Source organism: Balaenoptera physalus (genome assembly GCF_965194825.1).
Source record: "Balaenoptera physalus genome assembly, chromosome: 1".
NCBI lineage: Eukaryota > Metazoa > Chordata > Mammalia > Artiodactyla > Balaenopteridae > Balaenoptera > Balaenoptera physalus.
The window spans coordinates 1,794,589-1,821,595 of record NC_138882.1 but is presented as its reverse complement, the minus strand read 5'-3'; the positions used below and the strand labels follow the sequence as shown (position 1 = coordinate 1,821,595).

At 61.8% G+C, this 27,007-nt stretch overlaps 1 protein-coding gene across 1 annotated transcript in view; it reads left to right on the top strand.

The window, feature by feature from the left end:
- The window catches only part of LGR6 (leucine rich repeat containing G protein-coupled receptor 6), a 99,010-nt gene extending 75,701 nt beyond the window's left edge, over positions 1 to 23,309 (top strand). The window contains exons 7-18 of the mRNA XM_082413141.1: positions 4,154 to 4,222; positions 6,256 to 6,327; positions 6,488 to 6,559; positions 7,428 to 7,496; positions 8,425 to 8,496; positions 9,343 to 9,408; positions 10,303 to 10,374; positions 11,278 to 11,349; positions 12,571 to 12,696; positions 13,436 to 13,596; positions 16,855 to 16,935; positions 19,813 to 23,309. Of these exons, the coding sequence (XP_082269267.1) occupies positions 4,154 to 4,222; positions 6,256 to 6,327; positions 6,488 to 6,559; positions 7,428 to 7,496; positions 8,425 to 8,496; positions 9,343 to 9,408; positions 10,303 to 10,374; positions 11,278 to 11,349; positions 12,571 to 12,696; positions 13,436 to 13,596; positions 16,855 to 16,935; positions 19,813 to 21,068 (2,188 nt within the window). The 3' untranslated portion in view covers positions 21,069 to 23,309. The remainder of the gene's footprint in view (positions 1 to 4,153; positions 4,223 to 6,255; positions 6,328 to 6,487; positions 6,560 to 7,427; positions 7,497 to 8,424; positions 8,497 to 9,342; positions 9,409 to 10,302; positions 10,375 to 11,277; positions 11,350 to 12,570; positions 12,697 to 13,435; positions 13,597 to 16,854; positions 16,936 to 19,812) is intronic.
- The last annotated feature ends 3,698 nt before the right edge of the window (positions 23,310 to 27,007 follow it).

Here is a 27,007-nt window from a genome sequence, read left to right as displayed (position 1 = left end):
ACCCAGCTGGATTCTCTGTGTGTTTGGGGCCAGCAACAAACCCCTGTTGCCCTGAACTGAATTCCTCGGGGGCAGAGAGGGTTGCGGGGACGTTCCTGGGCCGTTAGACCAGAGGTGAGATAGAGGTGACATCTGTGCGGCCCGGATGAAGCAGGGCGTGGCAGTTACCCTTGAATCTGTGTAGACATCCAGTTGGAAAAAATCAGGCTACCTCTTTGGCATGTGGTTTGCAGAATTCTTTTTGACATTTGCGCCATTTTTATTCTCCCACATTTTTCTACAAAAATAGCCTTTTAGTTCACATGCCTTGTACCACATGTCTTTCCCCACTGTCTGTCAGGCCGTTCCTGGTAAAATTCCTGACCAGAAACTACCGAGGAGGGCTGGAACCACTCAATTTGGCTGCTGGACATGAGTCCAATGAAGTATGTAAGGGCTCAACGACGGCGAGGTCCCAGGGGACCTGTCCCAGGCTCTCTGGCCCCGGGCAACCCTGAGGGTACCGCTCAGGACTGTCTGGTGCCTCTTGACATCAACCTCAGCATCTTAAGGCTGTCCCCACAAATACTCCAGATTCCTGTAAGAGCCCATTAATGTTTCTCATTAATCAACTTGTCTAGACCTTTCACTGACTAACTTACTCAGACAACAGTGTTTGTTGAGCGGCTGCTCTGTGCCAGGACCCTTGTGGGGTTTCAATTAGAAAACAGCAAAGTTTCTATTTTCAAGGAACTTTCATTCCAGTTTGGTGGGAAGAAAATAAACAGATATCTGTCAGATGTCAACATGTTCCATGAGGAAAAAGAAAGCAGGGTATCTCGTTGTTATTGTCGCATAACAATCACCTTAAAGCTTAACGGTTTAAAACAACATTTGTGATTTCTCGTGAACCTGTGTGCTGGCCGCTCTTCTGCTGATCTGTCCCGCGGGCCCGTCACAAAGCTGCCTTCCGCTGGGGCTCAGCCAGGGCGCGTGGGGCCTTGGTGCCGGCCACCCGCCCTCTCCACGCGACCCTCGTCCCGCGGGAGGCCAGCCGGGCTCTCACACGTGGTGAGGGCCCTCCCAGAGGACGCAGAGGCTGTGAGGGCTCCTGTGACTCAGGACGGGGCGGCCCCATGTCACTTGCACCCCGTACCGCTGGGCACTGCCGAATCTCCAGGAGCCGGGAGGGCGAGGCTGCAGGGGACTCGGGCCACTTTTCTGGGCAGCTTGATTGAGCTGTAATCGACCATACAACGTTGTGTAAGTTTAAGGTGCGCGATGTGATGATTTGATTCACTTATGCTGCAAGATGATGAGACTCGGGGCCACCTCCAATCGACCACACAGGGCAAGGGAACAGCGCCCAGCGGGTCAGAGGGGGCCTCATGAAGAGGGGTTATTTGGGCAGAGGCCTGAGGGAAGGGAGGGAGTAGCTGTGCCGACGCCTGGAGCGTCCCAGGCGGATGAAATTGTGAGCAGAAGCTCTGGGGCCAGACCTGGCGGGCCTTTGCATTGAAGATGATGCTGCAGTAGTAAGACTTCCGAGCGAAGATGCTCCCGTGTTACTTGTGGGAAATCTAGTTCTCCTGGGGCAGCAGAGGAGGGTTCCTGGATGGGCTGAGCCAGGCTGAAGGGGGCTCTGGATTTGGAGACGTTGAGACGGGAGGGTGAATCGTTTGCACAATCAAAGGTCAGAAAAAAAGTTCACCTACCCCGCCTCTGCCTCCATCCCCAACCCTCTCGGCCCGATTTTCCAGGCACCTTCTGCCGCTCCCTGTAGAACCCCAGGAATCTGCAAACTCCTGCGGCACCTCTGGTCTCAGGAAGGTGCGTTGCAAACCCCCTGCCCTCGGCTCACCTTCCCCTCATGCGGCCCGGGGGGCCTCTCTGAGCGAGTCCAGGTGTGCACACGGGAGGGGAAGGTGTCTGGTTGCCTAAAGGACAGGGCAGAGCAGAGCAGGGGTTACCCGAGGTCACCAGGGGAGTCTGAGCGGAACCTGGGAGTTGTGTCTGTGTGTGTGTGTCAGGGGCCAATTACCCAGCTCGACTGTCACTGCCCCTCTGGCCCCTGGGCCAGGCGCCTGGCTCTGCCTGTGGACTGTTAGGTGTCATGACCCTGCCATGCAGAGGAATCTGTCATTTTCTCTGTGTTGACCTGTATTTACCACAAAACCTGCAAGTCACTAATTAAAGGGCCTCCCTGTGGCCCTGTCCCGGCACTGGATGGCCTCGTGAACGCTGTCAGGGCAAGGGTGGCTTTCACAGGCCGGAAAGGTGGGCTGGGGTCATCCTGGGGGCTCCAAAGGACACTGCCCCTGAGCCGTCCCTCCCCTGCCACAGCAGGGACCCTGTGCTCCAGCTGTTACCGACCAGGGTTCTTGGCCTGCTTTATCAATAGAAATTGATCAGAGGCCAGACAAGAAACTGAGGCCAGGCTTTACTGGGGCCCCTGCTGCAGCAGTGGGGAGCAAGGACAAACAACAGGTTCCCGTGCTGGCCCGCTCTCTGAAAGGGGGGCGAGCTTCTTCCTTTTGTGGAGTGAGGGTAGGGGTGTGTCCAGAGGTCAGGCCAGAGGGGTAGCTTAAGTGTTTGCCCACCCCTTAGGTGATGGTGTGCTCAGGAGGCATGCGCATTCCCGACCCTCTGCTTTTGCTCCAGGCTCTTCAGAGGTGGCAGTTGGGTTTTTTGGTCTCTTCGCATCTTTTGTCCAGAATTTGCCCCAACTGTGCACGCACACGGTTATTTTTAGTCCCACACAGTTTCTTTGTATTTTGTGGCTTGAGGAGAGGTGTGTCCAGGTGCCAGCACTGCAGCAAAGGGGCCCAGGTCCCAGCCTGGCTCACAGCCACCGGCTTGTAGAGGTGCCAGGATGGCACCCCCAGATCAGGCGCATCCTACGTAGGGCCGAGGCACTGGCTACTGAGTGAGACAGAAGCCAGCTTTACAGCTCTGAAAGCTGACATCCATCCTGAAGTCTCTTGGTTGGGGGGGGGAACATTCTCTAAAAGTCCCTGTCGCCCTTACCTACCCCCATTCCCAGTCTCCACTCCTCAAAATGCGCACCCCTCTTCTGGCAGGGCCTCCCCGCCGTGTGGGAGCTGGGTTCTCAGTCTCCTCCGAGGACGATCAGCTTTGCTCTTGGTCGCTTGCGTGTCTCCTCCTGCCCTTAGCCGCATCGCCGTGAAGGGCACAATGCCTGGCACTGCTGTGACGAGCCTCCTTTTACAAATATCTGCACCCCCGGCTGCAGACTTTTCTGTGGGTTGAATTCCTGGAAGTGGAGTGACTCAGTGTGAACCTTCTCATTTGAAAAGATTCTGTCAAATTTTGCCTAAAAGGTTGTGCACATTTAAATTCCCACTGAGGGTTTGTTGGAACGCTGTTTCCCCATACCCTCGACAACCTGGGTTGCTATCACTTTTCAACATCATTTCCAATGTTTTCTTTCTCTCTCTCTCTCTCTTTCTTTGGTTGCGCTGGGTCTTAGTTGCGGCAGGCAGGCTCCTAAGTTGCGGCATGCATGTGGGATCTAGTTCCCTGACCAGGAATTGAACCCGGGCCCCCTGTATTGGGAGCGCGGAGTCTTAACCACTGGACCACCAGGGAAGTCCCTCCAATGTTTTCTGATTATACACATGATATATGTTCACTGTTTAAAAAAAAGGGGGAAATGCAGAAAAGGGTGAGAGAAAATAAAGATTAGCTGTCACGCCACCACCAGAAGGTAAGACATCCTGTCCTTTTTTGCAAAAGATGAGAGCAGAGGCCACAGATAGCCAAGATGGTCACCTGAGGAAGCTTCCAGAATCCCTCGTGCCCGTGACAAGTTGTTAAAAATTGCCGCCTTCGCCCCAGGCCCCCTCCCCAGCCACTGGTGTCTCCAAAGGCTTGAGATACTCTCTTCAGCCCGGGGGGCTGTTCGGAGAGAGTTGGTTCCATTATCCACCCCTAAGTGTCCCCTCAAAACAGGTCTGTGGCCGGGAAGGCCCCCGCCGAGGTCTGGGGGCAGCGATGGGAGAGGAACAGCCCAAAGTGTGTTCCGGACATTGGCCCTGGGCCCGGCAGGCTGGCAGACCCTCTCTCCAGCCAACCCAGAGCCAGCGTCCGTTTCCCGGAGCCTCTGACACGCCCTGGGGACTGCCCTCCAGCGACTGTCTTGCCTTCTTTCCAGAGACCTGAACTACAACCAGCTGCACCAGTTCCCCGTGGCCATCCGGACGCTGGGCCGCCTGCAGGAACTGTAAGCTCCTCTGTGGGGTTTGGGGTGTCCTCTGTGCCCAAGGGCCCCCCACACCCTCATCTCCTGAGGTCCCGACCTCCCAGGTCAGCAGTCACAGGCCTCGCTGCTGGGCTCCAAGCATCTCTGGGGCTGAGTCATCCGCGGAGCTGGGCCCTTCCAGCCTGGGGAGAGCAAGGCCCAGCCCCGCCTGTTAGGTTTGCCTGGCACCCCCCTGTCTTGGCTGGGTGTGTCCAGAGATGTAAGGGGACAAGAGCGGGGGGCTGGTCTGTGCCTTGGGGTCCCTCCTCAGTCCCCTGTCCCAGTGGGGCAGCGAGGAACTGGCTCTGCCCCACCCCCCAACGGCCACTGCTCGTTTTATTCTAAAATGCATTTGCTCCTGCTAAATGCAAACCAGGGGTGAGACAGACACCAGCCGTCCCCTAGGGCCGCAGGCCTGTCGAGGATGCAGAGTACAGGGGCAGGACAGAGCAGCTCAGGGTCGGCATATAACTCTGACCCTAAATCACATAATCTTAGCTAAAACGGTCTGGGTGTCCAGAGAGCACAGAAAGAGCACTGTGGGCTAACATGTCTGAGACCAGCCTTAAAGGATGGATGGGGTTTAGGCGACAATGGGGGAGGAAGAACAGTGGAGATGAAGAGCCGATGGGACAGTGAGAAGGCAGAGGGACGCTGAGCCAGTGGGAAGACAGCCTTCGCGGAGGAGGGGCCACCGTGTAGCCTTCGCGGAGGAGGGGCCACCGTGTAGCAGGACGGGACCTGCGTGGTGCTGAGTGGGACCAGTTAAGGCAGCGGAAGTTTATGACCAGAGCCCAAACCTCCAGGCAGCACTGAATCTGTTCTCACTGCCACCAGGGACCTTTAGCACCAACCCCACGCCACCCCCTCACCTGGTCCAGACGGCTGACAGTGTGAACGCTGGGGAGCAGGAGGGGAGCTGGAGCAGCTGCAGGGGAGGGTCCGTGAGAAACGGCTGCAAGCCCTCCACTGCCAATGAATCACCAAGGCCTGCCTTTCCCCTGGAGCGGGGAAAGACAGGGAGAAGTTTCACTTGGTCTGTAGGGTGTGGAGGGAGCAGGGTGTGCAAAGGCCTGGGGGCAGGAAATGTAAGCTGGGGGAGAGAGCAGAGCCCTGGGGCAGCAGGAGCAGGAAGGCACACGTGTGGGGTGTGTCCGTCCACGTCTATTGGGAGAAGCAGCTTGAGGACGGGCTCTGCCTCGTAAACTTCTGAATCCCTCGGAGCTGGGCTCAGCACCGGCCGCGAAGGGGGTGATCAGACACGTGTGACGAGCGAATTCACGCAGGAACATTGAACTAACAAAGCAGGCTGGGTGGGCCTTGGCTGGAGGTGAATTTCGTGAATGAGCGTGGAAGTGATGAGGGGAGGGAGGAGGGGTCCCAGAGGCCAGGAAGACACAGAGAAACCAGGGGTCTCTGGTGAAAAAAGGACGATAGAGGGGGCTGCTCAGCGTGGATTGTGCTTTTCAGTCCAACATTTACTTTGAACTGTTCTCCCCGATAACCAGATGCACTGTTCCCGGCTTCCAGAGCCTGGATGCCCAGTGGGGGCCTTGCCCCCCATTTCTCCTCCACGGTCACGGGCGTCCCCCCTGCGCCGCCCCCCCCCCTCGGGGCTCGGCTCCTCAGTTCAGGGCCTTGAGGCCAAGCCTGGCTTCATCTGGGAACCACTTCTCCTCTGGGGGCCCCTGTTTTTCCGCTTCTTCCTCCCATGCACCCTCAGCTCCCTCCTGGGGACCTCCAGGGTTCTGCCCTCCTTGGGGTCTGGGCCCAGCCTGTTCCCCTGAGTGGCCCTCACAGTCCCCCCCACCCACGCCGCCCAGGCTCACCCTCTCTCCTTTCCACGGGTCGTTGAGCAAAGAAGGAAAGTCACAGGCAGATGTGGAACCGGGGTCCCCAGCTGATGTCCCTTTGGGCCCACGGCCTTCCTGCCTGGCTGTCGGAGAGCGTCCTGGGGTCCCCTGTCCCCGTCCTCACGCTCTCCGCATCCTCCTGACGCCCGTGTCATCCCCCAGGGGTTTCCATAACAACAACATCAAGGCCATCCCCGAGAAGGCCTTCCTGGGGAACCCTCTGCTGCAGACGATGTGAGTCCTTGCTCCTGACGCATGCTGGGGGAGGACAGGGCTGGCAGGCAGAACTGGAGAGGGGCTCCCTGCGTGCTGGTCTCCACGGAGAGGGGAGAGCAGACACCTGCCTCGGTCCAGCCGGGAGGGCGAATGAAGGGCTTCGGTGTCTTTCCTGCAGACACTTCTATGACAACCCGATCCAGTTCGTGGGGAGGTCGGCGTTCCGGTACCTGCCCAGGCTGCACACCCTGTGAGTTGGTGCCTCCCCCTGCCCTCTGGCACCACCCCCCGCCCGCCAGTCCCGCCAAGTCAGGGTCCTGCTCATGTAGCTGAAGGAGCAACAACCTGACAAAGTTCTGCTTCTCCGGGGCCCCCGGAGCCCCACCCTGTGACTCTTGGACACCCAAAGGCATCCTCATCTCTCCCTCTCTTTCAATTCCCATCCCAAGTGCAACGTCTTCAGAAAACCTCCTGCAGGTGACGCTCCACACGCAGCAGCACAGGGACGCCCCTGAGTCTTTGGGGGTGCAAGCTCCACCTTCCTGTGCACCCCACTCTCACCCCTGAGGCTGGTGCCATCCGTATGTTTCATCGCTGGACCCCAGGCTCCCCCGCTCAGGCCCGAGCCCAGGGTCCTCCTCAGGGTCCGGCGGCACCCATCCTGCTGGGCTCCTGTCGCGTGCAGGCCCACGTGGTCCCCCGAGGTGGGGTGGCCATTGGGGGAAACCCCGGCAGGTGACACTTAGGGGAGACCCGCTTCCCGGCTCCAACGAGCAACCCCAGCAGACAAACACCTTTCCAGAAGCACTCAAGCCGTTGCCTTTCAAACGGGGCAAGTCCCACGGTCCCTGCCTGTGTTTCGTGCACACTGGGCCTGGGTGGCCGGGTGGCCAGGTGGCTGGGGGCCAGGTGACCGGCTCTGTCCGGCCAGGCTGGGTGGAGCTGACCTAGGAAATGGCAGCTTGGACCCTGCTAGGCGTCCAGCCTCCACCAGGGCCTGAGCAGCTGGGGTCACTGGAGGGAGGCTGGGGAAGGATGGTGTCCCCAGAAGATGGGGTCCCTGTGGGGAGGGTCCCTGAGGGCTGACCCCCCTTCAGCACCTGGTGCTCTATCTTCAGATCTCTGAATGGTGCCACGGACATCCAGGGGTTCCCAGATCTCAAAGGCACCACCAGTCTGGAGATCTTGTGAGTGGACGCTGGCCCCCCAATCCCCCGTCGCCCCCCAGAGCCCCCCGAGTCTGGTCCCCGTTGTCTGGCCTTCTGCTGTGGCTTCTAGCCGGGCCCAGAGGCTGCCCGGCTCGGCCCCGGGGCCCATGGCCGCTCCCACCGGGCTGGCAGGTGGTTCAGGGGAGGGGCTGCTCTTCCCCGCTTTCCCAGCCTGGGGTTTCTCAGAGACCCTAACCACAGCCGAGGTGCACGGAGGACCCGGGAGCGGCCGGAGGGCTGTGACACCCACCTCCTGCGCCTCCTGGTTTCCACTGTGTCCTGGGGGGAGGGGTCAGAGCATAGCAGGCCCTCGATTCACTGTAAGAGAGTGAGCAGAAGAGTCACGCGAACACCCAGAGCTGGAAAATTCTCCGCGAGGGAAGTAGTAGTTCCCCGAGGATGACCTTGCCTCACGTCCTCCCCGGAGCACCCTGTCCCAAGCCCGGCCGCTCTGCAGCCTGCTCGCAGCCCACTGCCCCCGCCCCGGGTGCCCCGGCATCCTCCCTGCCCCAGGCACGGGGCACGGGCTCTGGGCTTGGTTCCCAGGGCCCCACTGGGGCTGGAGTTTCCATCCACGGCCTGCGCATGGCCCCCCCTCCCCTACGAGGAGCAGAAAAGGGTCCGGCCCCTGTGTTGCTGGTGACACCAGGAGACGGGGGACACGAAGGGGAGGGCGGGAGGGTCTGGCTGCAGGACCGCCTGCCAGGCGGTGCCCGGCCGTGCCCCTCTGTCCACCCCAACCCACCTCCTCCTCTCTCTCCCCACAGCCCCCCGCCCCGTGCCCCCCACTTCTCTTTTGTCAGCTCTGTGCTCCCTTGTCAGCGTCAGGCCAGAGGGGAGGCAGGGGGAGGGGGCTGGGGACGGCAGGGCCCGGGTCGGTGCCAGCCCCGCTCCGTTCTCCCCACAGGACCCTGACCCGTGTGGGCCTCCGGCGGCTCCCCCCGGGGATGTGCCAGCAGCTGCCCAGGCTCCGTGTCCTGTGAGTGCCTCCCGCGCCCTCCCGCCTGGCAAGGCCCCTCTGGCCTCCGTCCCCTGGTCACTCTCTTCCTGGAGAGAGGCAGCCTAGGCTGAGACCTGCCTGAGGGGGAGTGGGCTGCCCTCTCCCGTTTGGGGAAAAGCCTCGGTCTTTGAAGTCAGACCCGGGGCTGAGGCCGAGCTCTGCCACTTCCCGCCGGTGAACCCCGCCTCCTCCTTTGTGTCTCTGAGCTCGGGTTTCTCATCTGCAAAACATGGGTGCATTTAGGAGGGTTGGAAGCGCTCGGCATGTCATAGGTCCCCCCAGAGTGGCTCTAATAGGTTACCCGAGTCTACACAGGGACCATGGAGGAGCTTAAGTGTCCCATGGGGAGCAGGGAGTTTCCTGTCCCCTGAGTCTCACTCGGGTCTGAGGTGCTCACCATGGACCACAGCCCCTGGCTTAAGATGTGCACGGCCAGCCCTGGATGGGTGTCCAGCCTGCCACCGACAGGCTGTGTGTCTGTGGGCAGGTCCTGTCCCCTTTGTGTGCCTCAGTCGGATGAGGGGTTGGGCCGGGGGATCCCTAGGGGCGTCGGCTCCGTACTGTGACAGTGGAACCTCCTGGGTAGCCTGGGCCAGCTGGCTCGTCCCAGTGTAGCCCTGTCGTGCCCCTCTCACCTCCTGCTCCCTGACCCCTGGGGCCCTCCCAGGGTCCCCTGGGCCTTCATGTGGATGAGGCAGCCCCACCCGGGCCCTGCAGAGAAGAGGGGCCCAGCGTGGGGCTGGAGGGAAGTGCCCGGGGTGACGAGGTCCATAGCCGTGTCCGTGAGGCCCAGCTCTCCTCACCGGCCCGCCCCCCTCTCCCCAGGGAGCTGTCTCACAACCAGATCGAGGGGCTGCCCAGCCTGCACGGGTGTCAGAAGCTGGAGGAAATGTGAGTCTGGGGCATTGGGCCTGAGGGCGGGGTCAGCAAGCACTCTGACCTTCCCCTCCCTGGGCTTGCTGACCCTGAGGTCAGGGCTGGGAGCTCGGCAGAGGCCAGGACAGGCCCTGACTCGTAGTGACAGCCCAGGAGATGGTGCCCAAAAGCAGTCTCGAGGCGGCTCCTTGGGTGTCAAGGCAGCAGGAAATGTGATAGTGATTAGGGCCAGCGGAGGGGCGGGTGGGCTGGACATGGGGTGGCCGTGGGGGACTGGAAGTGCCCCAGGCTCTCGGTTTCCGTAAGCACACACGCACGTGCACACTCGTGTCTGGGAGGGAAACCTGGGCTGCAGGTTCCACAGGGACCGAAACACTTCACAGATTCTCCGCGCTCCCTTCACCCAGCTCCTGTTTCTCCAAGTGACAGGGCCTCTGGCTCTCCGTGTCTGTGCCCTGGGACCAGGCAGGGTTGGGGGCGTGAGGGCCTGTCCTGGTGCCTTGACACTGAAGGAAGGAGGGTCTGTACCTTTGCCGAGGCCCAGGGTCCATCTCCCACTCAGAAGCCAGTCTGCTGAGCTCTGCCTCCCAGCTTGGGCCCGTCTGGGGCCGCCAGGGGCTGGGCAGCATTCTGCTGCTGGACTAGGGTCTGGAGGGCCCGAGGAGTGAGGCCAGCTGGGCTGGGAGCCAGGCCCGGTGGGAACCCTGGAAGCTCACTCCCTTTGGGGCCACAGGGACAGCTTTGTAGCTTTGTCTCCTGACCCACTTACCCAAGGCAACCACATCCCCCATGCTCCCTTTAATTCTGGTGATTCTGCAGGCTGGGTCCTTTCTTCCTCCCAGTGGGTGGGGTCGGGGTGGGGGCAGTGTCTGGGCCTCTGGGCTCATCCAGCCTCTCTCGCTGCCCTAGTGGCCTCCAGCACAACCGCATCTGGGAAATCAGAGCTGACACCTTCCGCCAGCTCACCTCCCTGCAGGCCCTGTGAGTACCCAGGGTGGGGGGACCCTCCCTGCACGCCTGCGCCCCGTGAGGACCCCCAGCACCTGGGGAGGGCCCTCCCTGCACGTCTGCACCCCGTGGGGACCCCCAGCACCCAGGGGGCCCTCCCTGCACGTCTGCACCCCGTGAGGAACCCCAGCACCCGGGGGTCCCTCCCTGCACGTCTGCGCCCCGTGGGGACCCCCAGCACCTGGGGGGCCCTCCCTGCACGCCTGCACCCCGTGAGGAACCCCAGCACCCGGGGGGCCCTCCCTGCACGCCTGCACCCCGTGAGGAACCCCAGCACCCGGGGGGCCCTCCCTGCACGTCTGCACCCCGTGAGGAACCCCAGCACCCGGGGGGCCTTCCCTGCACGTCTGTACCCCGTGAGGAACCCCAGCACCCGGGGGGCCCTCCCTGCACGTCTGTACCCCGTGGGGAACCCCAGCACTCGGGGGGCCCTCCCTGCACGTCTGTACCCCGTGAGGAACCCCAGCACCCGGGGGGCCTTCCCTGCACGCCTGTGCCCCGTGAGGAACCCCAGCACCCGGGGGGCCCTCCCTGCACGTCTGCGCCCCGTGGGGACCCCCAGCACCCGGGGGGCCCTCCATGCACGCCTTCGCCCCGTGGGGACCCCCAGCACCCGGGGGGCCCTCCCTGCACGTCTGCACCCCGTGAGGAACCCCGGCACCCGGGGGGCCCTCCCTACGTGCCTGCACCCTGTGGGGACCCCCAGCACCTGGGGAGGACCCTCCCGGCACACCTGCACCCCGTGAGGACCCCCAGCACCCGGGGGGGCAGCCTCCCTGCATGCCCACACCATGGCACAGGTGTCGGTGACCCAGGGTAAGAACGACGGGCCCTCCATGTGTCACTGTCCCCTCCTGTCACGTCCTCTGCCCGTAGGGACCTGAGCTGGAACGCCATCCGGTCCATCCACCCCGAGGCCTTCGTGACCCTGCGCTCCCTGGTCAAGCTGTGAGTGTCCACTGCCCTCTCCTCCTGGGTGCTGGAGCACCGTGGGCCTGTGGGCGGCCCAGCGGGGGCAGGAGGGCCCGGCCTGGGGTGGGACACGCGTGGGTGTCGGCCACACATGCTGGGGACGTGGCTCCAGCCTAGGCGGCTTTCCCAGCCCCCTGGACGGACGTGGGGCTTGATGAGCAGGAGCCACCCCTGCGAGCTCTGCAGCGCCGCGCGCAGCCTCAGCCCCGGGCAGCCAGGTCCCTAAGTCACCGGATGTGGACAGGGAGCGTGTGGGGCCGCCGCAGGCCCGGCGTCAGCGCCGGGAGGGGCCTGGGGGGCCGCCGCGCACCGTGGAGCACGTGCTCCGCTGCGTCCCGAAGGCGCGTCTACCGGGGACCGCGCAGCCCTGGCCCTCCCCTCGTAGGTGCTCCCTGGCCTGCGGGGGTGGATGCTCACTCAAGGGGCCGGGACCCCGGCGCTCAGCCCCGCTCTCTGGGCTCCAGGCCACACTCGCACCTCTGCTTCCCGCCCGTTCGCTCTGCTCCCGCCACATCGGTCGGATGGGTATTTTTATCCCTTTGAAAGATGAGGCCACTGAGGCTCGGGCAGGCCTGCGACACGCCTCGGCTTCACGGGGAGCTGGCGACGGGGCCCGGTTCCCTGACGTCCAGCCCGGGCCGTTTCCACGCCGCCGGCCTGTGGCCGCACTGTCTGGTTTGGAGGCCTGGCTTCTTCTGATATTTCTCCAGGGGGGCCATGCACATCTTCACCTCTGGCTGCTAAGCTGGCCCTGAAACAGAACAGGTGACCGAACCCCTGCGTGTGGCCAGACGGCCGCGCTGTTCAGTCCCAGCTCTGGCCTCCGCGTCCTCAGAAGAGCAGGGGGCCGGGGGCCGGCACAGCAGGCGGATGCCCTGGTGGGGCGGACAGGGCCTCCGGTGGGACTCAGACGGGGCCCAGCAGCTGTGGCTGAGCGGCTGTGTTACCCAGGAGCTGGGACGGCGTGGCGTCACCTCCAACAGCCCTGTGTAGTCGGCCCCCGCGGTCCCACGAGTGGGGGACGACAGAGCCCTGGCAGCCCTGCCGCCTCTACCCGGCATCCGTGCTCCTTCCTGCCGAGCCTTCCTTCCCTCCTCTCCTCTGGCTCCCATCCCGGGCACACTGGCCACGCCTTCAGCACAGTCTGCCTCCAGCCACCCCCCGACTGCCAGTGACCCTGACCATCCGCTGTCCTAGGGACCTGACGGATAACCAGCTGACCACACTGCCCCTGGCCGGGCTTGGGGGCCTGGTGCATCTGAAGCTCAAAGGGAACTGGGCTCTGTCCCAGGCCTTCCCCAAGGACAGCTTCCCCAAACTGAGGTGAGCCTTCCCGTCCCCACACCTACAGAGGTCTGGCTCAGGGCAGTGGCCGGGCCGGGAGGGACAGGAGAAAGCCCAGGGCCTCACCCCAAGAAAAGCCTGGAGGCCCAGAGTCTGGCCAAGCCTGAGTGGGGAGGGCCCCTTCCCCCCCAATCCCCGTGTAGCATTTCCCTCTCCCAATCCCAGCCCTGGGGGACCCCGGCGAGGACAGAAGTAAGATGGTGGGAAGGCCCCCTGCCTGCTTGGGCAGCTTCCACGCCTGGACTCAGGGCCGAGCCCAGGGTGCCGATGAGTAGAAAACAGCCGCTCAGCCCTGGCTGGTGCTGAGGACCCCAGGCCTCCTTCGGCCCGTGTGGCCCACGCTCTGTCTGCTGCAAAGCAATGGGGGTCCGGCCTCACCCACAGGGCACCGACCCAGCTCTGACGTGCCCAGAGGCACGGGGCGCAGGCCTCACGGAGGGCGAGGGTGAAGGGCGCCAGGAGAAGCCGGTGTCCTCGCGAGGGGAAAAGGAAGGCCGCCCGGAGGGACAGAGCTCCCAGGCTGCGTGGCCCGGCTGCTGCCCGTCGGAGCCTGGCTCGGGCCTCTAGACGAGGGAGGAGGAGGCTGGACGGCGCTCAGAGCCCTCAGGGAGAAGCCTGGGGGGCCGCCAGCGGGGCGCTCGGGGGCGGGGGGCGGTGGGCGGGTGCGGGCTGCCGGGCCCCCGGCCGCGGCTCAGCTGGCGTCTCCCCCGCCCCCCAGGACCCTGGAGGTGCCCTACGCCTATCAGTGCTGCTCCTACGGCGTCTGCGCCCGCTTCTTCCAGGCCTTGGGCCGACGCGCGCCCCACGGCCCTCACCCTGACGACCGGGACGCTCCCAAAACGCCCCTGGGTCTCCTTGCCGGCCCAGCCGAGAGCCGCTGTGAGTGACCCCGGGGGGCCGTGGGGGGGACGTGAGGGAGGAGGCGCAGGACCCCGAGGGGGGCCGGCAGGGGCTGCCCCTGTTCACGCCTGTCCCCCAGGCCCGGGAGACGAGGGCGGCGCTGGGCTTGACGGCAGGCACGCCTCCCGCCTGCCGAGCCCTCCGTGGCCCCCAGGGCGCTCCCCAGGCCGTGGCTCACGTGACAGCCCTGTCCTGGTGGGCCTCGTGGGCCACAGCGCCTCCACGGCGCCCCCCGCCCCGCCACGCGAGCCCCGCGGCGGGCGTTCTCAGAGCAGACAGCGTTCTCCAACCAGCCCGAGCCAGGCGGGGTCAGGCGAAGTCAGTTAAGTTAAACCTGCTTCTGGAAAAGAGTCCTCTCACGCTGTGTCTCAGAGCCGAAAGGAGCAGCTGGGGGTCACTGCTGCCCCCGCCGTCTGCCCCACTGTCTCACCAGGGACTTCAGAGGCCCTGGTGCCCGGGGGCCTCTCGGGGAGGCCAGAGGGGAACACCTACGGGCTGGGGTCTCTGATGAAGGGCAGAGAGAAGGTCTCCGTGGCCTGTCCCCTGTTGCAGAGCACGAGCAGAATTGGGAGGGAGGGGAAAGGGCCCCGACTCTGGGGTTTCCCTTCAGCCTCTAAGTCCCTCTTCACAATGTGTCAGTGCAGAAGCTAAACAGAAAGATCCGATCTAAACACGTAAGAACATTCACGCCAGTGTAGACGGACCCAGCTTCTAACTCCAGCAGACCACTCACGGGTTGGGTCACCGCGGACAAGGCCTTGCGGAGCCTCCGTTTCTTATCCGTAAACCGGGAGCGGCGTTCGCGCCCCACAGGCCGTCGGGAGCGTTGAAGATCCCACAGACAGAAGCGTGTGCCCTCCGTCCACGGTGGCTGCTCAGGGAGGGGCCTCTGGCTGGACACGCAGGAGTGTAGCTGGGAGCCCAGGAGGCGCCGTGGGCGGGCGAAGGGGACTGGAGCCCTCCCGGGAGAGTGTGAGGCCCGGCAGGGGCAGCAGCTTCCCCGGGGCGGTCTGGGTGTCTGCCGTCCACTCCGCAGGGATGGAAGGAGGAGTGGAAACCTTCCTTCCTGAAAGTGAAACTCCACCAGGCCGGAGTCTGGGAGACCCACAGGGCATCGGGATGGTGGGCGGCCATTGCCATAACGGCACCAGGGCAGGGCCCCACTTCCTGAGGAGCTGCTGAGCCTAGGAGGGGGCCAGGGCTGCGGCTACAGCCGTATCCCACTTCCCCCTCGGTGAAGAGCGGTCCTTAGCAGTTTGGCCGTGACCTTACAGCCTCAGACGGAGTCCACGGGCCCCAGCTCTTGCATCTCATCCGGGCATTTTGATTTCCAAGCACTGCTGAGCTCCGTTCTGCGGAGCAGGAAAGGTGGCGAGGGATGGAATGCTAGGCTGTGGGCACCGCCCGGCCCCCTGCCCACCCAACAGCGCCCGGGCCATGGGCAGCTCCACAGGGCCTCGCTGCCTCCAGCGAAAGCTCCCAACTGAACCGTTTACCCTTTAAGTGGGAGGAAGGCTCCACACAGGAAGCAGACATGTGAGCTGAAGGCGGGGACAAGTGTGACAAACGGTCGCCTGCCTGGGCCTGGCCTGTACACGGTGGAGAGCCCACTGGCCCGGCTCCCTAACCTTCCAGGAGAGGCAGTTTCCCCCGCCTACCCCAACCCAACTCCAGAAACTTTCCAGGAACTCCCTGGCGGTCCAGTGGTTAGGACTCGGCGCTCTCACTGCCAGGGGCCCGGGTTCAATCCGTGGTCGGGGAACTAAGATCCCACAAGCCTCGAGGGGGATCTCCTAATGATGAATTATCGCTGCAAGAGAGAGTTTTGTCTTTATAAACTATAAACTGGTTTAGTTATCATTTATCATTTCAATATTCTTAAAGAATTTATGGCCCCTGAGATGTCCACCCCCCTGGAGACTGCAGGCCCTGGTTTAAGAAACAGCACAAGAGCGAATAAGGAAAATAATGCCATTTGATTCAAACACGTTTGGAGTTTCTTTAACAAGGGATTTGCTTTTCTAATCCTATTTTCTCAGACTAACAGAATGGCAGAGCCTAGACTTAGAATTGGAAGGATGGTTAAAGATGATCTAGTCTATCTGCTAACGTAGCAGAGAAGCGCCCTTCTCACACTGGAGTCTCTCTGCTCCAGTCTCTCTCTCCAGTTACGCACACCGCGTGCATCTGTAGAGCTCCCCCGACCGTCTCCCCGTCCCCTCACCTTGGCTCTGCGGCCCAGCCAGGCTCGGTCTGAGTTCTGCTCTGTCGCTCACTGGCTGTGAGACCCAAGGCAAGGTCTTCGCTTCAAGGAGCCGTTCCCTCACCTGTCCGATGATGCCCGGGGCTGCCTGCCTCCTGCAGCTGTGCGGAGGGTCAGTGAGCTGGTGGGGATGGGGACTCAGCAGGCGCGGGGCCTGGAGGATGAGAGCTGGGGGAGCCCCAGCCCTGGCGCCAGGTGACCGCCTCGTGGGTGCAGCGTACGTGCCCACGGCTCCTCGAGAGCAGGGCCGAATCTCGTCCGCCCCACGTGCCCCCCGCCTGTGCCCAACGCCCAGCACAGGGTACTGCGCTCAGCACACGCGACCTCTTTGTTGGACACTGATGGTGGGAGCTTGTTTGTGTAGGAAGAACCAGAACTTCTCCCTCTGGATCATGATTTGCCTCCTTCTGTGACCCGTGTGTGGATGTTGTTCTGCCGTCCGGGACCATCAGCACGTCGGGGTGTAATGATGCCTGCGGGCCGGCAGCCCTTTGAGGACAGCGTTCCTCCCCTCACCCTGCCTTTCCCGAGTCCAGCACCCCCAGCAGCTCGGCCATCGTCACCGTCCCTGGTCCACCTCCTCCGAGCGCGTCCCGCTCGCTGCTCTGTCCGTTGCAGTGTGCAGGGCTCCCGGCTGGACACGGAGTCAGAGCGGTGGGCTGGCCCGTGTGGAGGGCCCCCACCAGCAGGGCAGCCTCCCCTGACTCTGCGCAGCTGCCTGGGAGGACATGGGGGCACTCGGTGTCTGAGTTATAGGAAGAGCAGGTCTTAGGTGTAAAGGGCCACAGGCGGATAATAGGGAGCTGACCAGAGGTTTGCCCCCGAGGGTAGAAACATTTGTGCAGGGCCGCTGGGAGGCCCCGTGCCCAGCAGGTGAATCGGGACAACATCTCAGAAGGGTGGGGTTTTGGAGAAAGGTGGGGCTTGACCCACACCAAGACCAGGGTCTGAGCCAGTTTCTGGTCTCCCCTCAGATGATGTGGACCCGGACGAGCTCCAGCTGGAGATGGAGGACCCCAGGCCACACCCCACTGTCCAGTGCAGCCCTGTTCCAGGTGAGAGGGGTGCCTCGGGTGGGGGAGGGCAGGGACTGGGGAAGGAGCGTTACGGAAAGTGGGGTCCAGCTGCTCGCCTTTTGAAAGCCAATACTCGAGAGACAAGGTCGGTGGAAAGGAAAGTTTGCTTTACTTTGGAGGCTGGCAACCTGGGAGGGGGAGGGTGGACTCATGTCCAAAGGCCGACTCCCCCCACCAAAAATCAATGGGCAAGAGCTTTTACGGGGGCGTTTCAGGGATGTACAGGCAGAGGGAGGGGCTACATGCAGAAACAGCACAGTCAGCTCTGACGGTCATCTTGAAATTGGTCACTGGTGGTCTCATCAGCGTCATCTTGATTGTTTTAAGTACAGTTAGTCTTCAGTTCCAGGGTCGGTTTGTTTCCATTTCTTCAGGCCAGTTCTCAGAATTGTGACAGCGTATGTCATGGCTACAATCTGTTCATCATGTAGTTAACTTCTTCCAGCTGGCGGGGGCGGGTTTCAGTATCTATAAAACAGCTCAAAGAACATGGCTCAGAATATTATCTACAGCCCTTGAGGAGGAACTGAAGCTCCTTGACTTTGCTCAATGACTATTATTACTTAGTCCTGTTTGACTATTTCCTTTGCTTCTGCATTTTCTCACTTCTCTGATTAAACTTATTCTTTGGTTAAAACCGACAAGAGGCAGGCGGAGGACATGGGGGTGGGGAGGACCATAGGGTCCTGCTCCGTTTCAGGAGCCCCCAACTCTTTTGTGAGTTCAGCCTCTTCTGGTCATTCCTGGGGAAGGGGCTGTCGTCCCCGTTCGGTGGCTGCTTTCGGGGAGCGGGAGAGGGGGAGGGGAGGGGAGTCAAAGCGACATTTACGAATCGCCAGAGGTTATGCAGCCAGGAGGAAATTTCTCTCAGTGAAGAGACCCCACTGCTCAGGGCGGGGGTGCGGGGCTGGCTCGTCTAAGACCCGCAGAGTTCGAGCAGGGGCAGCACCCTGCAAGGCCCCCTTCTCCATCCCTCCCCACTCCATCCCAGGAGGGGTGCCGTCTCTCATAGGTAAAGCTCTCCAGGGCGTAAAACACCGGGTGTCCCGGGGGGCTCCTTCCAGCACTGTCCGCTCCTTAACGGCTGAGGAAGCCTCCTTCAGCCTCCCCTAAATCCATCTTGCTGTCAAGAAACAAAGAGAATTCCCCTTTGGTCCAGCCCAGCTTCTGTGTTTAGCGTGAAGCCCCAGGCCGCCCCAGAGGCAGCAGCGGCCACGGGAGCCGGGCCGGGAACCGTCGGACGAGTGGAAGGCAGTGGACAGCGTCCCTCTCGCCAGCTCTCCAGCCCCGCCCAGGCCCCACAGCACACGCGCCCCGCGCTTAGCGGCTGTAGCGCGCCCTCTAGTGCCCGCAGCGGCAAGCGCACCAGCGCACCTGGAGGGGCAGGTGCGTGTTCACGCGGCCTCTGAAAACCGGTGATCAGCAGCGATGACGTAAAAGGGGAAGCTCCAAAAGACAAAATCCAACTTGCACTCACTTTTACAATAGCTCATACAAATTGCCAGATAAATTCTGGTGCGCCCATATTCACTGCACAGACATCTAAAACATGTTTTTCAGTAATATAACAATATGGGAAAGTGTGCATGATAAAACTTTAACTTAAAAAAGAGAATAAGAAACTATGGGACGTCCCTGGTGGCGCAGTGGTTAAGAATCCACCTGCCAATGCAGGCGACACAGGTTCAGTCCCTCGTCCGGGAAGATCCCACATGCCGCGGAGCAACTAAGCCCGTGCGCCACAACTACTGAGCCTGCGCTCTAGAGCCCACGTGCCACAACTACCGAGCCCACGTGCCACAACTACCGAACCCACGTGCCACAACTACCGAAGCCCGCGCACCTAGAGCCCGTGCTCCGCAACAAGAGAAGCCACCGCAATGAGAAGCTCACGCACCACAACGAAGACCCAACGCAGCCAAATAAATAAATTTTAAAAGAGAGAATGAGAAACTATATACAGTAAAGTCCCAGTGTAGTTAAAAAAATCTATATGTATATATGTATTTCTTAAAACTGATAGAAAACATAGCAAAATGATGCGTTTCTCTGAGGAGCGGGACCACAGGCAGTTTTAATCTTTCCATGTTACGTTTTCCCGTTCTTCTACAATTGATATCTGTTATTTGGTAATCAGAAAAAAAAATGTTTAAAAAATAGCTGTCACAAATCCTCTCAAATCCCCAAGCCACTTAGCAGCACATTGAAGAACAGGAGTCCAAGGTCAAGATGGATGAAGAAACAAAGGTGTCCAAAGTTACGAGGTGGTTTGAGGACAGGGCCTGGGCAGAGAGATGGACAACGCCAGGCTCTCCCGCATCCAGTGCAGAACCAGACGGGAAAACCCCAGGGGCCACCTGCCCTCTGATGTTCTCAGTAGGCTTTGCCCCCAACACTGACCCGGTCGTGAGCATTAAATGTGGCCGAGGAACCAGGGAGAGCCCACCTGGCCGGGCTCCTCGTGGCGGGGCCCTGGGTGCCGCTCTGCGGGTTGGCCCCAGCCTGTCCCTAGGGCTGCTGCCCTGGCCGCTCCCCCAGGCTAGCCTGCCCCTTCCTTGCTTCTGGACGCTGCTTCGTGGGGAGGGCTGCTCTGCCTGATGTTTCCCCAAGGCTGGTCCGTGCTGCCTTAGTCTGCACCGTGTGTACGTTTCTCACATGTCTGTGCCTCTGTGTCCTGGGCTGGTGTCCACCCCCTGCAGCTCGTGGAAGAAGCCCTCCTTCTGTGTCCCTTCTGCTCTTCCCCCAGACCCACCAGGAGTCCTGAGACTCCTGGTGGCCGGCAGGGCTGCCCTGCAGGTGGATGAGGCTGTGTCAGCCCCGGGGCCCCAGGCTAGAGTCCGGTCCTCTCTCCCACAGGCCCCTTCAAGCCCTGCGAGCACCTCTTCGAGAGCTGGGGCGTCCGCCTGGCCGTGTGGGCCGTTGTGCTGCTCTCCGTGCTCTGCAACGGGCTGGTGCTGCTGAGCCTGTCCGCAGCCGGGCCCAGCCCCCTGCCCCCGGTCAAGTTCGTGGTGGGGGCCATCGCAGGGGCCAACACCCTGACCGGCCTCTCCTGTGGCCTCCTCGCCTCGGTGGACGCGCTGACCTTCGGCCGGTTCGCGGAGTACGGCGCCCGCTGGGAGTCGGGCCCGGGCTGCCGGGCCACGGGCTTCCTGGCCGTGCTGGGCTCCGAGGCCTCGGTGCTGCTGCTGACCCTGGCCGCCGTGCACTGCAGCGTGGCCGTGGCCTGCGTGCGGGCCCGAGGGAAGGCGCCGGCCCCGGGCAGCTTGCGCGCGGGGGCCCTGGGCTGCCTGGTGCTGGCGGGGCTGGCGGCCGCCCTGCCACTGGCCTCCGTGGGTGAGTACGGGGCCTCCCCGCTCTGCCTGCCGTACGCCCCGCCCGACAGCCGGCCGGCCGCCCTTGGCTTCGCCGTGGCGCTGGTGATGCTGAACGCCATCTGCTTCCTGGCGGTGGCCGCAGCCTACGTCAGGCTCTCCTGCGACCTGCCCAGAGCCGAGCTGGAGGCCGTGTGGGACTGTGCCGCCGTGCGCCACGTGGCCTGTCTCACCTTCACCGACGGGCTCCTCTACTGCCCCGTGGCCTTCCTGAGCCTGGTGTCCGCGCTGGGCCTCTTCCCCGTCACCCCCGAGGCTGTCAAGTCCGTGCTGCTCCTGGTGCTGCCCCTGCCCGCCTGCCTCAACCCCCTGCTCTACCTGCTCTTCAGCCCCCACTTCCGGGAGGACCTGCGGCGGCTCCGGCCCTGCCCGGGGACCCCGGGGCCCCTTGCCCTGGCGGCCGCTGGCCAGCTGGAGCCGAGCTCCTGCGACTCCACCCAGGCCCTGGTGGCCTTCTCGGATGTGGAGCTCATCCTGGAGGCCTCCGAGGCGGGCCGGCCCCCCGGGCTGGAGACTTATGGCTTCACCTCCGTGACCCTCGTCCCCTGCCAGCAGCCCGGGGGCTCCCGGCCGGAGGGCAGCCACCTTGCGGAGCCAGAGGGAACCCGCTTTGGGAACCGGTCACCCGCCGTGGACGGCGGACAGCCGCGGGGGGCTGAGGGGGCCGTGCCAGCGGGGGGAGTCCGGGCGGGGGCCGGGGGCTTCCAGGCGTCTGGCTCTGCCTCGGCCTCACACTTGTAAATGTCTTCTCCGTTCCCCTACGCCCCTCCCCTCCCGCCCCCTCCGTGAAGGACGCTGCTTGTAAAATAGACCCTGGCAGATGGCCCTGCTCTCCCAGGCCACTGCTGTGTGTCCTTGGCCCAGTTTCCCCTCGGCCCTGCTCTGGCCTCTTCCCTGTCGCGTCTGAGGCTGAGGACCAGAGGTCTGGACGTTTGTCCGCTTAAGGGAAATGAGGGGAGCAGAGGACAGTGACAGGGGTGGGGGCCCGAGCGGCCCAGGATCAGGTGCGATGGGCAGGGGACCTCACAGAGGCCAAGAAGGGGCCGCCAGGGCATTTCCCCTTGCTCCGGGACTGGATGCACATGTGCTCTGTGCCCCACTGGTCCTGAACATGCTCAAAAGACTCCTGTGAATATAAGTTCCTGAAAATAGGACATTGTGCCCCTTTCTTAGAGATTCAGGGTGCACGTCAGTGTGGTAAAGAGGCAGGAGAATCCCACAGCGGTGAGATCTGTTGAACTTGCTTTAAGCCAGTTCCCCAAAGTATTGAGCAATAGGTTTTGGTTTGCCGGTTGGGTTTTCGTGGAATATCTACTAGCGTCTCACAGACCAGCCCTCATCTCTCCCAGGGGCCCCCTTCTGCACCACCTGGTGACATCACAAGAGGCCACCAGTCCTGAAAGCCCGGTCCTGGGAGCTGGACCCTGTCAACCAGATGTGACCTTCTTGTCCCTCTTGTCCTGCCCTGAAAAGAGTGGGGAGCGGGCTGCTGCCCCGAGTTCCAGCCTCAGACCCCGGCACGGGGCAGGTGGAAGGGCTCCCAGCCTCCAGAGAAGCTTCCGCCCTCGTGCGACGGAGGGTTCCTGGCTCCCGGCTGCCTTCCTGTGGTTCCTGTGGTTCTCCGTCTGCCACCTTCTGCCCCAAGCCTGGCCCTCCCTCTGTGCCCCAGGCCCTGCCCTCTAGGGGGCACAGGGAGCCCCTGACCAGCGCCTGGGGGGATATTTCTGTTGCGTGTTGGGTTGCAGGAAGCGTCACCCAGGCCTGGGACTCCTGGGCGCCCCAGATTGGCTGGGACCTTCTGCCTTTCCCGTCGTGGCCTCCCTCCCTTACTTTTTACCAGGGCACACCCTCCCTGCCCCCAAATACAGGATGAGGAGTGAGAGCCGGGGCTCGGAAGAGGGTGAGATCTGTCCAGGGCACCCCGACATCTGCCACGTCGGGATGGGAGTCGGAATCTGGGACCCAGCAGGACCCAGCGCTCCCCGAGTGCTGTCGTGGTCCTGAGCCAGCCCCCTAGGGCCTCGCTCCTAGGATGGCCTGGGAAGGTCCTTCTATTGATAGTTTCATGGCCTGCGGCACAGTGTCTCTTTGTCTCCCTGACCTCCCCTCGAACTGGAAATTCTCACAGGAGTCGCCAAAGCCACCAGTGGGGTGGAGGGATGAGGTGCAGACCACGGTGGAACCGGCACATTTTCAATCTCATTCTAAGTCAAGCTGAGTCGCCTGGCCTCTCCCAGGCTCTGAAGCCAGACGTGCTGCCCTGGTGCCACAGAAGAGCCCCAGGGCCCAGGCACGGGGCCAGCCCCGGCAGGCGCTCGCCAGTGGTGGTGGATTCATTTGTCAGCCGGTGATGTGAGAACCCCGGTCTCTCCACCTCCCGGAGTTGATCAGGAGCCTCTCGTGGAAGCCGGTCGCTCTACTTTGGTGCTGAGAAGTAGTGACTCTTACGTCAGAAAGGAGTTCTCTGAGACGCCCCAGGGACGGACAGCAAAGGGGGTGTGATTTTGGGAGCCTCGACTTCTGGGAGGTCGTCCAGGCCCCTCCCTGTGTGACCACCGTCCCCCCGGAGTCGGAGCTGTTGCTGGGTGGGCCGGGGGGAGGACGGCCCTGCGTTGGAGCCCAGGAGTCGTGGGACCCGTACCTGCATTGGCCTCTCCCACGAGGAGGGGCTGGGGCTTCAGGGCTGCAAGCTCGAGGGCAGCCCCACCGCTGTCTGTGTTCTATTCCCAACCAGCTGGTCATTGGCCAGGGCTCCACCTTTTGGTTGGAGGAGAGGTGTTTGCCAGGAACTGTTTTTATTATTCAAAAGCCTCGTAGATGTTGTACATTCACCCAACACGAGAGGTGAAGTAAAGTTTCTTCGTGTTCGCCTGGCTTTCCTGCAAGTCGGTGTGTCAATCCTTGGTTCTCTCCGCTGTGATCAGTAGAAGATTATGAAGATAGGTATATCATCGATTAAACTCAGCATCAAAAGCCAAATAATTCAATGCATGTAGATGCCTTTGTTTTGGATTGATAACATATTCCAAGATGGTGCCCACGGGGAAGAGTCCGTCCCAGGGGCCGTGGTGGTGGAGATGCTGGTTCCCGCCGCCCTGGCCTCTGACAGTCCTGCCGTGGAACACTCACAGTGCCCACCCGTCTCCCCGGACCTCCTGCAGCAGAGGATTCTGAGCAGCTCTGTCCACACCGTGAGGAAACCCCTGCTCAGGGCTGGGTGCGAGGCCGCGGTTACGGAGCCTCAGGCTGGGCCTTCCCTTTGCTGTGCCCCCTCCACCTCAAGCTTCGAACCTCCTTCCCAGCTTTCCCCGTCCAGGGATGGGGGGTGGGGAGGACTGACGACGGTTCCCCGCAGGCCCAAGTAGGTGAGGACGGCGCGCGGCCGTGGAACCCTGACCCATTCTGGCCTCTGTGCTGGTGCACCCCGCCCAGGTGGGCCCCGGGCTCGCCGAGCTGTGAATATCGATCGGATCCTTCTGATAAAGAAGCACCAGTGAAGCCCCCGGGTCCCCCGGCCCCTCTCCTCTTCTCTCTGGTGGGTCTGTGGGCACGGGGCGGGGGCTGCTCTGAGAGAGGAGGGTGCCCTGTCCCCTGGGCTCTGGGGCGTCGGGGCACAGCCGAGGGGCGATCGGGGTCACCCCGCCCACCCAGATTTAAGCGCCTTTGTGCGCCTGGCACTGGGTTAGAGAGAACGCCCGAGCCATGGGGTTTCTATCCTCAGACTACGAGCACAATCGACCCTTCCTGACACTGCGAACCCCAAATACTCCGCTTGCTTTCCTGTCCTTGGCTGACTGTCTCGGCCTATTTCTGCCCTGGGAATCTTCTCCCCCACCCTCTCTGAAGAGATGTCCCCAAGACCATCCGGTGGGCCCCTTCTCAGGGTGGGGGAAACGGACTGGGTTCCAGGAAAAGCTGCAACCCCTGGATGAGCCGCCCCGGCCGGCGCCTGACTCCCTCCTGGGAGAACAGCGGTGCACGCCGGGGACGCAGCCCCACTCTCCTTCAGGATGGAGCTCCGACCCGCATCCTTCCGGCCCATCGGCAGGGGAGGCCACTCAGCTGCCCTCCGTACACTGTTCGGGTTGGGAGGAAGGGTGTTTCTTAAAAGGAAATCGTGTAGAGCAGGAAGGGAGGCAGAATCTCAGCAAATCGAAGGCCAGGAAGAGCCGCGGGGCTGGGCTCACGGGTCTGAAGCCCGAGGGCTGGGCTGGGGTGAGGCCGCGCTGAGATGGGGGAGTGTGAGCTCCCCTGACGGCCCTGTGCCGTCTGCAACCTCCTCTGCGCCGCTTCCGTTCCTTAGTTTGGGATAAGTATCCATAATACACTCACGTGCTTTGAAGAGCACGTACCTTTTCAACTGTCCCCCCATGCCCGCACCCTGCCACCGTCCCTGACCCTCACTGGTTACCACCACTACTGTTTTCTTCTACATCCTTCCAGAGTTTCTTCCTGCACAAACAACAAGCATGTATGTTCTTACGCGTCGTACCACAGCGTGCCACACTTCTGCTTCTGCTTGTTCACCTACTAATACAGCCCGTATCCGTGGAGAAACGCTCTCATTTTCAAAGAATCCTAGCTGATCTCCTGTTATGTGGATGGAGCATACACTTTATTCATCCCCCTTCGTGGGCATTTGAGTTGCTTGATCTTTTGCTCTTACACACGACACTGCAGCCACTGGCCGTGTGTCCTTCACTGCACTTGTCATACACCCGTGAGGTACCTTCCCAGAAGTGGAACTGCGGGGTCAAAGGCTACTTACAAGTCATGACATCTTCTCTTTACCTCGTAGCCCCTTTTGACGAATGGTCTATGTTTATTCATAAATTCTGCTTCCAGGGGCCTCCCTGTGAGCCCTGCTCTCCCTCAAGGCCCCACTGTGCATCCCTCGCTTCAGCTCCTGGGCTGGTGGCCTTGTTTTCTCTTGGGGTTTCCGAGGCAACGTCCTGAGAGGTTGAGTGAGAATCCGACTAGCCGGGTATCCTTCTCTCCACCAGGCCAAATCATAGGTCAAAGGTCAACTGATGGGTTGACCACTCAGGCCAGGCCCCTACCCTCGTCCCCTGAAGGGCAGTGTGTGGACAGGTGTGTCTGTGGGGGTCCTTCTAGAGTTTAATCCCAGCTAAACCACCTACTAGTTGACTGAACTTTGTCAGGTTAATCATCTTCCCCATGTATAAAATGGGAATAATAATCTCAAACTCAAACACTTTTAAAAGAATTTTAAAATAATTTATAAAAAGTGCTGGGACATCCCTGGCGGTCCAGTGGTTAGGACAGTGAGCTTCCGCTGCAGGGGGCCGGGTTCGATCCCTGGTCGGGGAACTAAGATCCCACATGCCGCTGGGCACGGCCAAAAGATTTTTTTAAAAAAAGGTGCCCAGTAAAGTATCCCGTATATAAAAGAATAAATAAATCAAAAGAAACGAGTACATGTAAGCAGACCCTACTCTCAAGGGGCCGTCTGGCAGGGGGATGGGAGCTAAGCCATCCCGTCCCCGAAAAGGGCCACCCTGACACTCAGCCTCGGGTCTGTTGTCACAGCCTTGTCAGAAGGAGGCAGAGCCGCAGACGCCTCAGTGGTGAGACCCAAGGGCCGCCGCGTGCCCGCCCCTCTGTCTAGGCAGCAGCCCTCCGAGGGACCAAGGTGGCTGAAGTTCCGCCCTGTGGCTTCTTTCTCCTTGGGGTGGGCCTGTGCCTGGGGTGCCTGTTGCTCTGGCCCAGTGGCCGCTTTCCTCCTTCTGGGAACATCGATTCCACTTCAGCAACTGCCCCCACCGCCCCCTAATGCATGCGGCTTGCCGGGGGACTCGGCTCCGGGTCCAGTGGTGGCCGTGACCCCGGCTTCTCAGCTTATTCTCTCTCTGCCACCGCGATGGGTCCGAGGACGGGCTCCCATCTCCAGGGCTCCCAGCGACCTGGGGAAAGCATGACTGGACCCCTCGGTTTGTGAAGCGATGATTCCTTTGCTCGGGTGCGAGTGTGAGATCTGTCGCTCGGCTAGAGAAGACCCCTCTCTCAACAGCCCCCCCTGCCCAAAGCCCCGGAGTAAACCCACTCACCTCTTAGCAACCCCTGGGGGAAGAGGGCAGCCGTGAATGGGGTTTGGACGGGCAAGGAGGGTGGGCGGGGTGGGCTGTCAGGTGGGGAGAGTGGTGCTGGGAGGGGGTCCGCAGGGCAGAGGGGGAGGGGTGGAGGAAGGGGAGGGTGGAGGGGGAGGACGGAGGGGCAGGAGACCAGCCTCCTGGCTTCCTCCCTGAACCCGACCCCTGCAGGCTCTCCCCTGGGAGCTCACAGGTGGCTGCAGAATCACAGGACCGTCAGGCGGCAGCACAGGGACACGCCTTAGGGAGCGTCCCCGCCCCCTCCTCATCGGGTGGAGGAGGCACCACCCCACAGCTGCCCGGGGCCGAGGGGCAGATGCACAAAAGCCAGAACAGTGTCTGTGTAGTCGGTACATGGGGTCGTGGAGTTGGTCCAGCCTGGGTTCAGCTCCCAGACCTTCCATTGACAACCTGCTGTCCTGAGGTTTTACTTGACTTCTCTGTCTCATTATCAGTAACATGGAAATGACAATGGTACCTAAGCTCTGAAGGTTATAGAAAAGATTAAAGGAGATTTTTCATGTAAAGAGCTTAGCTTAGTTCCTGGCACCTAGTAAGTACTTGAGAGAT